The 14,299-nt window shown below is 43.0% G+C and overlaps 1 protein-coding gene across 1 annotated transcript; it reads left to right on the top strand.

Moving 5' to 3' along the window:
* Positions 1–858: 858 nt before the first annotated feature.
* CD83 (CD83 molecule) lies at positions 859–13,685 on the top strand (the record flags this gene model as incomplete). Its single annotated transcript, XM_010183535.1, is given in 5 exon segments — positions 859–932; positions 1,007–1,240; positions 11,289–11,505; positions 11,619–11,722; positions 13,527–13,685. Coding segments are annotated over 5 exon segments (788 nt in total), but the record flags the coding sequence as incomplete, so codon positions are not given.
* Positions 13,686–14,299: the final 614 nt, after the last annotated feature.

The raw sequence follows: 14,299 nt of genomic DNA, 5'->3' as shown, positions 1-14,299 counted from the left end.
ATTCTCCACAGGGAAACAGCTCTTACAGATCACAAGGAGAGGACTTCTTCCCCCCCCCCCTCCCCCCCCAGATATCTAGAGGGGATGTCCAAACGACTCCTCTTCTGTGAGCTGCCTTGATTTTTTTTCATAAGGAAATTTTCCAGCATATAATTTGGTAGGATTATGTCTCTCTAGCTGTCCCTGCTTGTCTTGAAAAGGACAAAATACACTAAGAAGAAATGTGTCTTCTACGTCATGAGTGCCTACATGGGGAGTTACATCTGTAACACTGCAGAAATAGAGACTGTATTGCTCAGCCATGCTGTAAATTCCTGCTTAGCCCTTAGCCCCAATTCACAGTGTCCTCGTGTTGTTATGACCTCACAGCTTAAATGTGGTTTCAGAAATGTCACTGCCAACCTTTGCAGAGACACTGTTCTGTTAGAGCTTCAGAAAGATGGTTGAGAGGGGATTTTGAGAGGCTGACAAACCCTTTCTCCTGCTGTTTTGTCACTCGAGAGAGACTCTTTAATTACTGATTTTGATGCCCTTCACATTGACCCACAGTGCCCCATGATCAAACTTATTTCTGTTCAAATCAACACAGAGAGGGGAAAAAAGAAGAAAACAAAGGAGGTGAGGTACTACCAGTGCCGGCAGTTGCAGAAATGGGAGTGACCTAACAGATTTAATGGGAGGAGCACTGGCTCCTGCACGTAGGGATTTTCCCTGTGACGGGGAACTTCACCATAGGTCATCTGGGGGGATTCCCCATTCTGCCTCCAGAAATATCCCTCTAGAAGCAGTAGCAGTTTCACTCTGCTCTCACGGCCCATCCTGTGAAGAGGCACGCTGTTGCTGCTCTGTGATCTGAAGCTGCAAAAGCCATGTCTTCAGTTGTCTGTGCTCTGCTCATCATCCTGTGCAATGGTAAGTGGGGAGCCTTGCATTTGTCATTCTGTTTTTTGTTTGTTTGTATGGGGGGTTGTTTATTTGTTTGTTTGGGTTTTTGGTGTGTTTTTGGTTTTCCCACCTCCACATTTATTTTGTGGGGATATGTTCTGGGAAGACAGGAAGGATTACCTAGGCAATCTGTTTAAAAGGCAATGTGTACCTGTGCTTTGCAGTTTGGTGCTTGATCCGTGGGGCTTCTGTGGCAGTCCCAGATGTTGCTGTGAGATGTGCTGAAGAAGTGCTGCTGCCCTGTAAAGTTCTTCGGGACTCTTCAATCACCTACCAGACAGCATCTTGGTATAAAGTAAGAAAAAAGCTTAAGTTACTTGAGCAGTCTGCTTTGCTTTCCTGCCTGATACTGGCTTGTCTTGTGCAAACTGGGTTATTTTATGAAGAGGCATCCTCCTGCCAGTGCAGCAGAGATAAGGCAGCAGTGCAAACATTTGAGCTGATCACAGAGAACAGGCATTTTCCATGTCACTGTAGACAGACTATCTGTGATCTCTGAATTGTTCTTGGCCTGCTTTTCTATCAAACTCTTGCTGGCCTCCAGGGATCGGAATTCAAGTGATGCCATGTGTACAGCCTGCCAAATACCAGTCCAAAGAGGAGTCTTTTCAGGATTTTTCTTCAGGACAAAAAATGGTATTTAAACCTTGCAACATCAGTGATATTATGTCTTGGTTAATCTCCCCTCAAACAGGAGCTGATTTACTTTCTATGAAATAGAAGAAATATCAAGCACTTGCTATCCTTTAGGAAGATTTAGCCAGTGAGGGTGGGCATAAGGGCAGGGTATACTGAAGGCAGATGGAGAACTAGAAATTGGGAGTTATCTCTTTGCAAAGTAAAAGTCACATCTTGGCTGCTCTGGTTCAGAATTCCCATCGCCAAAGCAGGAGAGCCCTGCTGACCACCTCTTTGCAGGAAGGCTATAAGGTTCAATGGGCTAATGAGCAGAAGGTCCTGTTCAGTGCTTTCAAGGTAAAATTTCTCATAGAAAAAGAGGCAGAGTTCCTCAGTGGTTGAAGAAGTGGCTGTTGACTTGCTGTATGGCACTATGTATTTGCATCTCACTGCATTGTTTTGGCTTGTGGTGTGAGCCAGATTACCAGGAGAAAAAGCAAGGTTTTGTTCTCCCCCATTCTTTGCTCCCTGTTGTGCACTCCTGCTGCTTACCAAGGGCCAGTCCTGGTGGTTCTCAGGTTGCCTGTTAAGTCAACTTACTGTTGCTTGTTATAATAGTGGAAAATCTATCTGTGAATAAAGATTTTGTGCATGACAGAGTTAAATTACTTTCTCATGTGATGTGAGAGAAGTGGAAGAGAAGGGAAAGGAAAAAAGCCCCTTTTTTGGTGGGTGAAAACTGTTAATTTATCTCTGACAGAACATAAGACCACAGCCTTGACTTCCCCAGCAGTTTGGTCAGATACCGTTTTAAAATTATTCCCTCCAGTAAACCAACAGACAGCATTATTAGATAGGGCTTCTGTGGTTGAAGCTTGCAATGCATCTGAGTTTCAGTGCTGGTACAACAATGAGCATCTGCCTAGTGACTTGATAACAACTGCAACCCAAAGGTACCTGACTCTGAAAGAGTTGTTTTGAACATGTGGCTACCAGCCCACCAGCAAGTGCAGCATCTGTAGCCTCCTCCTTTTTCCAAAATACTAAGTGCAGGTGGGAGACAGACAGGAGAGAGCAATGCATTTGGTTGAACATTACTATGGGAGCTGGGACAGGTGTCAACTTATTCTTTTTTTAATTTGCTTTCTGCTTCAAAGGCTGGGTAAGGACATGTATTTTCCAAACAGATCCATGCAAATTATTTAAGGCCCCAAGTTTCCCAGAGAGTCTAGGCAGAGCAGGGAGCTCATTGCAGGCCAAACCATGCAATCTGGTGGACGTGGTAGAGTTCAGCAGAAGGGGTAGGGAGTGGAGGAAGAATAAACAGAGAGGTTAACTAGATCCATAAAATTCTCCCCCAAAGCAGTGTTGGAAGTCAACAAAAACAAAAACAGTTTCAGCAGGCTAAAGTGTGGGGATCCTCCAGAAGCATGTCCTTCTGTGTTCAGTGGCATCTGGGAGGGCCAGGCAGCAAACAGGAGCCAAAAGCCATTGTCCTGATGAAAGACTGTAAGGAAACCTGGTAGACCCAATTCTGAAATGTCTTGTAGCTCTTTACAGTTGCACCTGGAAACAAGAAGACTGCACATGCAGGGGAAGGTGGTATTTGATTACGCCTTCTGTGTGTGCCCCTTCCTTGGCAGCCCTCGCTAGTGCTGCTCCCCTTCACAGCAGTCAGGCTGTTACAGTCCAGACTGCCACTGCACCTCCCCTGTCCCTGTCCCGCCAATCTCCTTTCCTTCTGTGGTCTTCTTGCTCTTCCTTCTTCATCTGTTCTGCTCAGGAAAAGGCTGTTTTTGCAGTGTCCAGCATAACAGGACATGCCTTTTTTTTTCCTCTGCTGGCACTGCTGAAACTGCAAGAAGTAACAAAATCTAGCTATCTTCAGCTCTTGCCAGAATCCTCAGGGGCTGATAACACTCAACATTGTACTGCAGTCTTCTGGTTACTCATCCTAGGAGAGAGGTAGGAAGTGGGGACAGGCAGTTAATGCCACTCTTGGTGGGGTTAGCCCAAGCCACCGTCACAGCCATATTAGGAGAAGCACAGCACCAAAGCTAAAAAGCCTGGCTCTTGGCAGGAAAAAGTTATTTAGGCTCAGTGGTTTGCACCAAAAAAGCAATACTTTTACTTGTAAGGCTAGTAGAAGCAGCTAGAAGTAGCAGCTTGAAACTCTCTCTTCTCCCTGTTTTAGCTGTGTGCTGCTGTTCCCACCCAACACTGCAAAAGAAGGGTGGGGGAATGGCAGAGCATGACTGGGTTGCACAGCATAGAGAATTAAGCTGTTATTTAAAAAAAACAACTACTGAAGGATTAATCAATAAACACCACAGATACCCCCAAAGGGCTAATTAAAAGGTAATTCCAACAAACGGTATGAAATTTCAGACTGTAAAGTTCAAGCAGCTGTTAGGCTAAATCTTTTGTATGAGGTCACTTTGAACTGCGCAGTAAATGCAAGCGATTAACCTTTGCGTCTGCTGCTTTGAAAAAATGATGGCGACAACGTTACGGTACTGCACGTGCAGCTGGTTGCGCAGGGTGAACACTCGGCGAAAAACTCCCTCCTTTCTACTGGCACCTCTGCATGCGCTGACCACTTAAGGGATACTTCTAAATAGCTTGGTACAGTCTACTTTAAAGAAAAAAAAATTAAAAAGGATGCTATTTAAAAGTACTTGCTTTTTCAGTTTTGTATGGAGAAATAATTGTTTAAAGGAGTTAATATTCTGGTGTCAAAATTCAACTGGATGTGCAAAGGAAGGAGTGCATTTAACAGTTCCTTCGCTTTTGCTAATGTATCATACTGCAAAAAGGTGTGCATGTGTTTAATCTGTCCTGCACCCAGTATCCCTGGAGCTAATTGTGTTACTTGCATGCATGAAGTTACACATGCAAGTAATTCTGTGCAGAATCAGGACCACAGTCAATCAGCTCAGATAAAATGATTTTTACTTAGAAATACCTGAAGTAGGCAGGCCTATCACACTGAGGAGAACGTAGGGCACCAAGTCCTCTTCCAGCCTAGTGCAGTTCTCATCCCATTCACTATGTGGTTGTGAGAAAATTAGGGAGAAGTTTTCATAATGGTGGTACGCTTTAAAGGAGGTCCATTTTTAGGAGTGCTGGGCAACCTACATACTGTAAACCCATACATAAGCAGTGTGGAAGTTTGCCAACTAAGAACGGAAAACTAGGTTATTTTTGCATAGGCAACCAGGCACTAGGAATTGTGTATGGAAATATTGGTTTGAATCTCTATGGCCCAGCTATGAGACAAGAATCTGGATAATGAAACTTTACTTACCTTTCTGCCTCGGAGGGCTATTGAAAACTGCAGAGTTTTTCTTTGTGTAGTACATTGAAAATGAGAACCACTTCGTAAAACCTCATAATTATCACTTCATATCCAGTTTGAAAACCAAGTTTAAACACACACAAATGAAGTCCCAATGGATATTTCACTATTTTGTTCATGTGATAGCCAGAAAAGTTTTAATCTGAAACAAATCTTAAGGAAGAGGAAAGAAGGCTGTACGTCAGTGGAGAGGAGTCTGCTAACTTTATAACACTTTCCTGAAAGATGTAAAATTGTGGCAGAATTAGAGGGGGAAGTCATCTTACAAAATAAGAATGAACCTTATAGAAATTTATTATTAATCACACCTTCCTTCAAAGGAAATTACTTTGCTAGATGTACATAGCTATTATCTATTGACATAGGTAAATAGTTGCTAAATTACTTCAGTCTTGTTTCTAACATACCTGAAGAAAGACGGTCAAATGCTCCTCAGATATCCATTCAGCTCCAAGCAGCTCCAGCACATGAATAATTTAGACAGGAAGGGAGCAGTGGAAATGATTTAATGACCAAAACAATTCTTTTGTCTGACATGAGCTGGTGCTGTATGACCTTAGCTAAAAAAAACCCAAAAGCCAAACAAAACTAGAGAGGCTGCATGACTGAGTCAGAGGGCTTTTCCAGCTGGCTTACATGTCACATGCAGTTCCTTTGCTGCTGTTTTGGGGCTGGGTTTTGGTTTTTCTTTTCTTCTTTTTTAGTTCCCCTCTAAAACACAGAGTTCACTCACATGTGCCCACAATTTACATCTGTTTTTTTCAAATTTAACATTGGTATGTCTACATGACACTGTATAGGAACCATATGGATGCACCTTCAGCACTAATCAAATGTGGAAGCGCTTTTGTGCTGAAAAATACACCTATTAAGCAGTGTCAGCTCAGTTGTGATTCATTATATGTTGGCTATTGGGCATTGCCAGAATTTTAGATATTTGCTTCAGAAAATAAATTCCTTCTGGCTGTATATAGCTTTTAGATCTCTTTAGCAGTTAGAAATTTCAACTTGGCTATTATTCCTAGTATAATTTTAAACAAAACCATATTTACGATCATCCCACACTCAGAAGAAAATAAATTAATGTTAATACATTCCACTTTAAAACTGACATCAGTTTTGGACCTGAACCATTTAGTCTGAAATATAATTTTGCTTCTATGGGAAAAGTGGATTATATTGGCACTTTGATTTACCTGTGAGCCAATGTATCACCTTAGTCTGAGAAAAGTTCCATGAGAAGAGGCATTAAAAGAGAGCAGGGAACATGAGTTGACTTAACAACTTCTTCCTCTCACATGCACATGCTAAAATTAAGTTTTAATTGATTAGTTGGATGTAAGTACTACTGTGTGTGTGAATTGCCTTTGCTTAGTGGCACTACCGTGTAATGCTATAGCAGTTTTCAAAACTGCAGCTAAAACCCAGCCAGCTGGGACTGAGAAAACTGTTCCTCCTCCTTCTTCCACCCTGTTTTTAGTTTTCTGAAAAAAAAAATTAAAATTTCTGAAAAGCACTTAAATTTTGGGGACTTAATTATTCTACCTATATCTCATAATTCATCCAGTCAAAGAACAGAAATCTATCAGGTCAGTGACCTATCTCGTTTTGATATCCACTGTATCACCACTGCTACTCTTACCAAAAAGCTCTGGGCAAGGAGAAACTTAGCAGGAATCAGTCAATTGACTAGAGAATACACATGGCAAAAATCACAGCCTCTTTAGACCAAGTCTTTCCAAGCTTTTGGGAACTAGAATAACTTTCAGTTAATCTCACTAAAATAAGGCAACTCGAGCTGGTTGCTCAGGGCTGTGTCCAGTTGGGTTTTGAATATCTCCAAGCATGGAGACTTCTCACCCTTTCTTGGAAGCCCATTCCAGTGCTCAACCACCCCCACCCCCAAAGTAAAAGGTTTTTCCTATGTTTAAATGGAATTTCTTAAATTTCAGTTTGTGCCCATTGTCTCTCATCTAGTCTCTTGAGGCCATTGAAAAGAGTCTGGCTTCAGCTTCCTTATCTCCCTGGCCAACAGGTACATACTGATCAAATGCCCCTGAGCCTGGTCTTCTCCAGGCTGAACACTCCCAGCTCTCTCAGCCTCTTCTAATAAGTCAGATGCTCCAAATCTTTGATCATCATTGTGTCCCTTCGCTGGACTCTCTCCAGTATGTCCATGTCTCTTTTGTACTGGGGAGCCCAGCACTGGACCCAGCACTCCAGATGTGTCCGAGCAGGGCTGAGCAGAGTGAAAGGATCATCTCCTTTGACCTGCTGGAGATGTTCTGCCTAGTGCATCCCCAGAAGCTGTTGCCCTTCTTTGCCACAAGGGCTCATCACTGACTCACGGTCAGCTTGATATCCACATGTCCAGGTCTTTCCAGCAAGTCTGCCCCAGCCTGTTCTGGTGCCTGGGGTTATTCCTCCCCAGAAGCAGAACTTCGCATTTCCACTGGCTGGACTTCCTCTCAGACCGTATCCTCAGCCTGTCGAGGTCCCTCTGGATGACAACACGATCTTCTGGTGTATCAGCCACTCCTCCTAGCTTTGTGTCATCTGGAGACTTTTGGAGCACGTTCTCTGTCCCAGTGTCCAGGTTGTTAATGAAGGTGTTAGACGGTATCATTCCCTGGGGGCAGCATTTCCTCTCATTGCTATGGAGGTGATGGAAAACAACAGATTTAGTCCCCCAGCTGATTTCTGAAAAAGCCCGTCACAGACGTTGCCACTGGCCAATGTATATGTGACAATAAACATAAACTCACATCTCTTTTGTTTTATAATTTTCTTAATGGGTAGTTTTATGCAGACAGCGGGAATGATGCTGCCAGCCGGCAGGTCCTCATTTCCCAGCAAAATTCTTGCTTCAGTAACCCCCCAGCAGCCAACATGGAAATGAATCTCTTTTTATGCAAATAGATTCAGTAGTGTCCCTGCAAGAGTCATGATTTGCCTTTTGAATTTTGGTAAAGCCATTAACATCAAATATGAGAACAGGAAAAGACCACCTCCCTTTCCTCCTCTCATTGGCAGTGGATAGCAGGGGGAGGTGGCCCACACTGTGGAGAGGAAATGAAATACAAACGAACCATAAGTGGAAAATATTTTGTTGCTGATTAAAGAAAAGGATGGTCCCTACACAAGTGGATTGCTGCCACCAACAGCATTCGCTTCGATCCTCCTAAGCTTGTGTGGAATTAATTAGGTAAACCCCCTAGCATTTACCTTGGGCTGTGGTATCACCTGGAGGACACTTGGCATGAATTAGCGCTGGATTATCACAGGAGCTTGAGCTGTGAAATGATCTGTCTAGTGAGAGTCTGCCAAGTAATTCACAGGAGGTGGCAAACAAAGTGGCATTTTCATAATTTTAATTAGGTTTGGGGGGAAAAGAGGTTAGCTTGAATAGAGCAAGAGGCAGAATGATGACCTTACTGAACATCTCATGGACTTCCTTTCACACAGCTGGGATATGGGGACACTCTGCAAATTTGTTCAGATATTTTCTTGCTACTTAGAGAATTTTAAAAGGGAAGGGATGATTTTTTTTTCTTTTTGGTAAGATAATAGGAGATAAGATTGCAGTGGAAAAAGGCTTGGTTCAGGCATCAGAGAAAGGGTTGCTGTGACTTCTGTGGAGGGGTGGATGCGCTGCATGTAGAGGCTGGGAACATGCCACCAGATGTCTCTGTACCCTAAAAAATGTAGGGAGGCTGCTGGGCATACCAGCACCACCACGAACTGCCTTTGCTTTTCAGTAAAGGGGAGATTTAATGGCAAAAGAGAGGCATGCAAACCCTCAATCAAACCCACACATATGAACTCTTCCTCCTCCTCCCCAAATGCAAAGGTTCGTGACCCCCATCTAGATGGCAGATAGTTTCTCCACAAGTGAAGTAGCCTGAATAGGCCACAAAGTACCTTTTTCTTCTATTTTGGGGAATGGCATGTTGTTAGTGCAGCTTCGGGGACAGCATTTTGCCTTACACAGAGCGGGTCTGTGTAAGGCAAAGTTCTGACTTTCTTGTCTCCAGGGTCACCGTCACTGTACTTGTGACAGCGACTGTGCTTACACTGAGCATTCAAAACGCTTTGGAAGCAATCATCAGTCCTGTCTCTGTAAGATAGGGAAGTTAAATAATTTACTAAATTTCTCACAGGGGATAAGCGCATGGTCAGGCGTAGGATGTGTGGACTTCATTACTTTTCCCTTATACTAGCAGTGGTGATTACAATTGCATACAGAAAGATCAAAGTGTTTTCTGATTCCCAGATCACAGCCACAAGAGTTACAGCACCATTTACTACCCAAGACAGCAATTATTTATGTTACCAGTGAATTGAAAGAAAAACAACCAAAAAACCCAAACTAATTTTCTGTGTGCAGCTCAGATCTACTGTCTGCCTTTTAGGGCAATGCGAAGGGCAGCCAGGCCAGCTTTCTTTATTGCCCTGTAGGCAGTTTTAAATTTCACTGAGGAAGGGGGTGGTAAGGGAAGGGAGAGTGGCAAAAATTAGATCTGAGGGAGGTCGACTTTATCCACTTAACTGCTGTTGACCTACTTGTAACCAGAGCTGAGCCCAGCCTGGGTGCTGGAATTCCTCTGGCCACATCTCTGACAACTTGCAGGGTCTGAAAATGTCTAAATCCCTGTAGCACAGCAAAGTTCCTACAGCCTGAAAGCCACCATAGATACTGCTTGTCTCACAGCTGCTTGGGGTTGAATGTAATAAGAAAGAGAAGCTAAGTAAAATTTACTGGGGGATTAAGAGGAAGAAGGTACTTTTTTCCCTCCCTGGGTAAAGTATGGAAAGCCCCAGGGAATTACTGCTGTATGTTTCAGTTGATGCACTAAAAAATCCCAACCTTTCTGAGAAAGGGTCTTTACCATGATGAAAATCTTGTGCTTCAGTCTAATTCCCCAGTTCCTGAAAAGTTCCCCAACTTGCAGCTTTTTTACACCATTTTAGGGCTACAAAAGTAGCAAAGTATGATGGAGCATCAGGCCCATATTCCTCCCTAGACTCCTGAGTATGCTTTGCTCATGCAAATACATGAAAAAGAAACAAGATACTTCCAGCCTCAGTATGAGAAAATTGTGTTAATTTTAATAACTTGCAGTGTAACTGTTATACCCTGGTGCAGTAGCTATACTGATAAAGTAAACACTGACATGGAACCCAAAAATGTGCCTATTAAAATAATAATAATAAAAAAGGCTTGGCTTACATTAGTTATAGGTTTGGCTGAAAAGCTGAACCTTGGACTCTATGAGCTGGCTCTGGCTCTGCTGGTCCACAGAAAGACTGAATTCATTACTTGGGAAACCTTCATGGAGAGCACGCTGCCTTGAATCCCAGAGAGCAGTGTTGATGAATAAGAATGGACATGGGCTAATTCAAACCCTTCTCCCATCTTTCAAATCAAGTTAGTGATTTCTCTCTTCTTCGTGGTTCCCAGCCAATTGTCATTTTCACTGCATCCTATCACCTCACAGTACAAACTGTTCTGGGAATACACTTCATTCCTCCAGCAGCCTCTCAGCAATGCCAAAGAATGTAGGTCTTCTGGTTACAATTAAGAAATTCAACACACAAGTGCTCCCCAAGTGCACCAGAACCTGCTTGTGACCTTCACGCAACTGAATCTGGAGGAATCGAAGCAATTTTTGTTCTCTGGTTCCAACAAAGAGCGAAGGGGAGGAGAGGGGGAAAAAACCCCATTTCTCCAGAGAGGAGATGGTTTCTGGGGTCAGTGGCACAGAAGCTGGCACAGGGCAGTGCAGTTTCCAGGGCTGTGTGCCCACAACGGCTGCGAGGTCTCTGGGAGGATGCCAGCCCGTGCTAGCAGAGCTGGCACAGTGTGGTATGCCTGCTGGGTGGGCAGGTTTAATTCCCATCAGTGCATGGCGGAAAGCGTGGTGGAGCTTACCTGCCTGCTGCCATGCTCTCCTGGGGACCTCTCGTCCCCGGAGCCACCGCTAAGCAGCTGGGTAGGGCTGCCTCCTGCTGCCTCAGCTCTGTCCCTGTGGTCTGTCTCTCTCTGAAATCTTTTGGGGACTCTGTGTAGTCACTTTGAGGGCAAACTCTACTGCTACCTTTTATCATGTCATATCTCTACCAGGATTGTGTCCAGGTAGATTAAGAAGCAGATTAAGAAGCTATTACAGAATAGCTCTCTAGTATCTATTTAATAAAAAAAGCAAATACATTTTGATGGTGAGCATGAACATATTAGACCCTTTTAAGGTTCCCCCCACCTCTCTTCAGCCTCTGCATTTTCAGCTGTAAGCCAGCTTTAAAACTATCTCTCCCCTAAAACTCAGGATGACACTGTTGCACAAAACAAGAAATATGTGTTTTCCAGATGGCTGGAGATGGCAAAGGAATTGCATGGAAAGTCCTTGATGTGGAATCGCATTATCCAAAAGAACTTGAGGGGTCCCTGGAGCTCTCCAATGACACCTTCTTTTCACTGAGGATCAAAAATGCAACCAGCCAAAACAGTGGGACATATAAGTGTGCTTTGGGGGAGCAGAGTGGAGATCGCAATCTGAGCAGCATAGTCACATTAAAAGTAACAGGTACAGTAGAGACTCTTTACTGTCTTGTGCTCCATGTGGTGTTGCATGAAGGCAACAATTTAAATATATTTTACAAACATGAGGAGAGTGTAACACCTTACTTTACATTTCAGGTTGTCCTGGAATAGAAGATGAAAAATTAAAAAAATACAAAGCTGAGCTTTTCATGCTGACTTGCCTTGGGATTTTTTACTTGCTGCTCATCTTTTTTACCTGTGTAAGTAATTCCTTTTGTCCTAAACAAACTGACAAACCAAAACCAACGAAAAAAACCCACTCATTTTCTCTGCTAGCACCACCTTAACAAACCCAGTCAGAAGCTAGTGTTCCTATTTAATTTGTGATCAAATTCTTTAAATACTCTCGCAGTATTTTCAAAGCCAGAAGGAAACTCAGGTGAGTGAGGAGCATAGGAGGAAGCTCCAAAGAGAGAAAACATTTCCCTGCACCCTGATCTAACTCAAACCAGACAGTTATTTTCATGTATCCTGCTGCCCATTTCTACTTCCAGTTACTCTGTGTGCAAGCTCCTCTTCATTTTAAGGGTACATCAATACAGCTCCTTTGGTTTGGTGTTTGGGAACAGCATTTGCCCAAGATGGAGGTGCAGGCCTCTGGGATCCCCACCTATGGCATCGCTCTGTGTGGTGGTGTCATGGACAAGTTCAAATCCGCCTATTTTTTTCCTCTATTTCCATACCTGTCATTTGGTGACAACCCCATTTCAAATGGTCATTTTTGTGAAGCTCAGTCTTTCTTCTTAAAGAAAGACATTCTAAAATCCTTGGAAAAGAACCTCCTTGGGGCTTTATCCATAAACTTAATCCTGACTGGTAGTCCTGGAACAGGTGGGGAGAAGAGCTATTTGCAAAGCTTACTTCACAGAAGGAAACTTATGCTTGATCTGCAGTAGCGGTAAGGTCAACCCCTTGTGCAGAGCTCTGCATCTCCTGGCTTAGAGGCAACATGAACCTAGGGCACAGTGCAACACCGGCTGCATTTCTAATTAAAAACAAGACAAAACCAACCTCAGCATTTTGAGAGGTCAGATTTGACTTTTGCTGCCTATTTCATATTTGTCATCTTGTTTTGCTGCCCAGCAGATGAATCATAACTGTTGATTGGAGAGTATCTAATTAGCTGCAGCTAAATGTAGCTTTTCATGTATCTTCAGGGAGCAATTAAATTTATGCCTGTCTCTTTGTTAGATTGACAATCCTGCCAGTAATTTGTGCCGTTCAGACTAAAGTTTGACAAGATAAATCTTGTAGGAATTTGTTAGGATGAAAGTATGAAAGCAAGGATATCACTCAGAAGAGACAGATTGCCCCTGTTCTGTTCAGTGTCCTGAAAGCACTTCAGATTCCTACAGAAACCTCTCCTACCCATACGTAAAAATGTCCCAGTTTTAGTGGTGCAGTTAAAAAAAAGCAGAGCTGTGTCGTGAAGATAATAACTCTGGTTGAATTACTTGTATCTTACTCTTGGGTGAGGTCCTGTCTCAGGTATCAGCCTAGCTTTCATCAAAGTTTAGTATTGCCCTGTTCTCAAAAGTGAGCTTCATTATTTAAAATACCTGTTAAGTTCTTATGGGTTGTGTTGTCCTCTCCTCTATTGGAGATTGTGCCTAATCTCCACCAAGCTCAACAGCGATACTAAATTTAAGGCTGGTGTCAGAACTGGGGCTTTACTTTGACAACTTGATGAAATTATTTTGGGCACTGACCCGTATTGAAGGTGGGTGGAAACACTTGCAAGTGCTTGATGCAAGGCCTGTTCATATGAAAACTTGAATTAAAGATAAATTTCCTATTGTGACCAAGGCTTTTGTCCTATGAAGCTCCTTGATTGAGTAAGCAGCTGCAGCTTTTCTTTGTATTGGGTGCTTCTGGTGACAAACAAATGGAAGAGTTGTAAAGTATGGTTAGCAAGGAGAAAAGCAACACTTTCACACTGAAAAAACCAATTGTTTTTCATAGGAACCCTCAGTTTTAAGCTTGCCTTTCTGTTTTCTGTTTTAGAAATGTCTAAGAAAAGAAAGTATGTCTCCCAATTATCAAAAAACCAGACCAGATACGAAACACATGCTCACCCTCATCAATGCACATGAAATGACAACTTTCCAGGATTTAAACAGCAATAGCTCTTGCAAAAATGGGCTTACTTCAAGTTCCGTCTAAGTGGATGATGACAGCACTGTGGGCTCATCAGTAAACACAACATGAGTGGGATGGCCAAGTGGTACAAAGAGGAAATAAATGATAATATATGACCTCTTCAGAAAAGCCTGAAAGCATAGGCAACCTGTCAGTGATCTGCTTGTGCTGGACAAGCTTTTAGAAAAGCGTTGTTATGCACTACAGTAACCTTTGGGAGTTAGGTGGCTAAGAAATACCATTACAGCTACACGACAGTGTTATGATGCTGTAATGAAGTTGTTATCAACTTTACTTCACTCTGTCATGCAGCCCTCTTGTTCTGAGCAAGAACACTCCCGTGATATGAAGACAAGATTGTAAGAGACCGTGGCAGTGCAAAGCCAGAACATTGAGCTCTTTGCTGAACTAATAGCTCTCATCTTTCAAAAGCAAACGCAACAGGTGCTGCAGAATGAGAAGCTAAATGTGCGGGGCTGTCTCTGCTCTGAGCCTGCTTCAGGATGAGTTGCTTTACTGCAAATGGGATGTAACTTGTCATGGGATGTTCAAGTAAGCTGAAGAGGTAACTTCATGGTCTTGTCTTGGCTGGATCAAATCAACATTTGTTTTTAAATCTCAAGAGTGACAAACAGGCT

Source organism: Mesitornis unicolor, unplaced genomic scaffold (assembly GCF_000695765.1).
Source record: "Mesitornis unicolor isolate BGI_N332 unplaced genomic scaffold, ASM69576v1 scaffold38374, whole genome shotgun sequence".
NCBI classification, from domain to species: Eukaryota; Metazoa; Chordata; class Aves; order Mesitornithiformes; family Mesitornithidae; genus Mesitornis; species Mesitornis unicolor.
The sequence above is the reverse complement of the archived record's forward strand: the minus strand, read 5'-3'. Positions and strand labels throughout refer to the sequence as shown.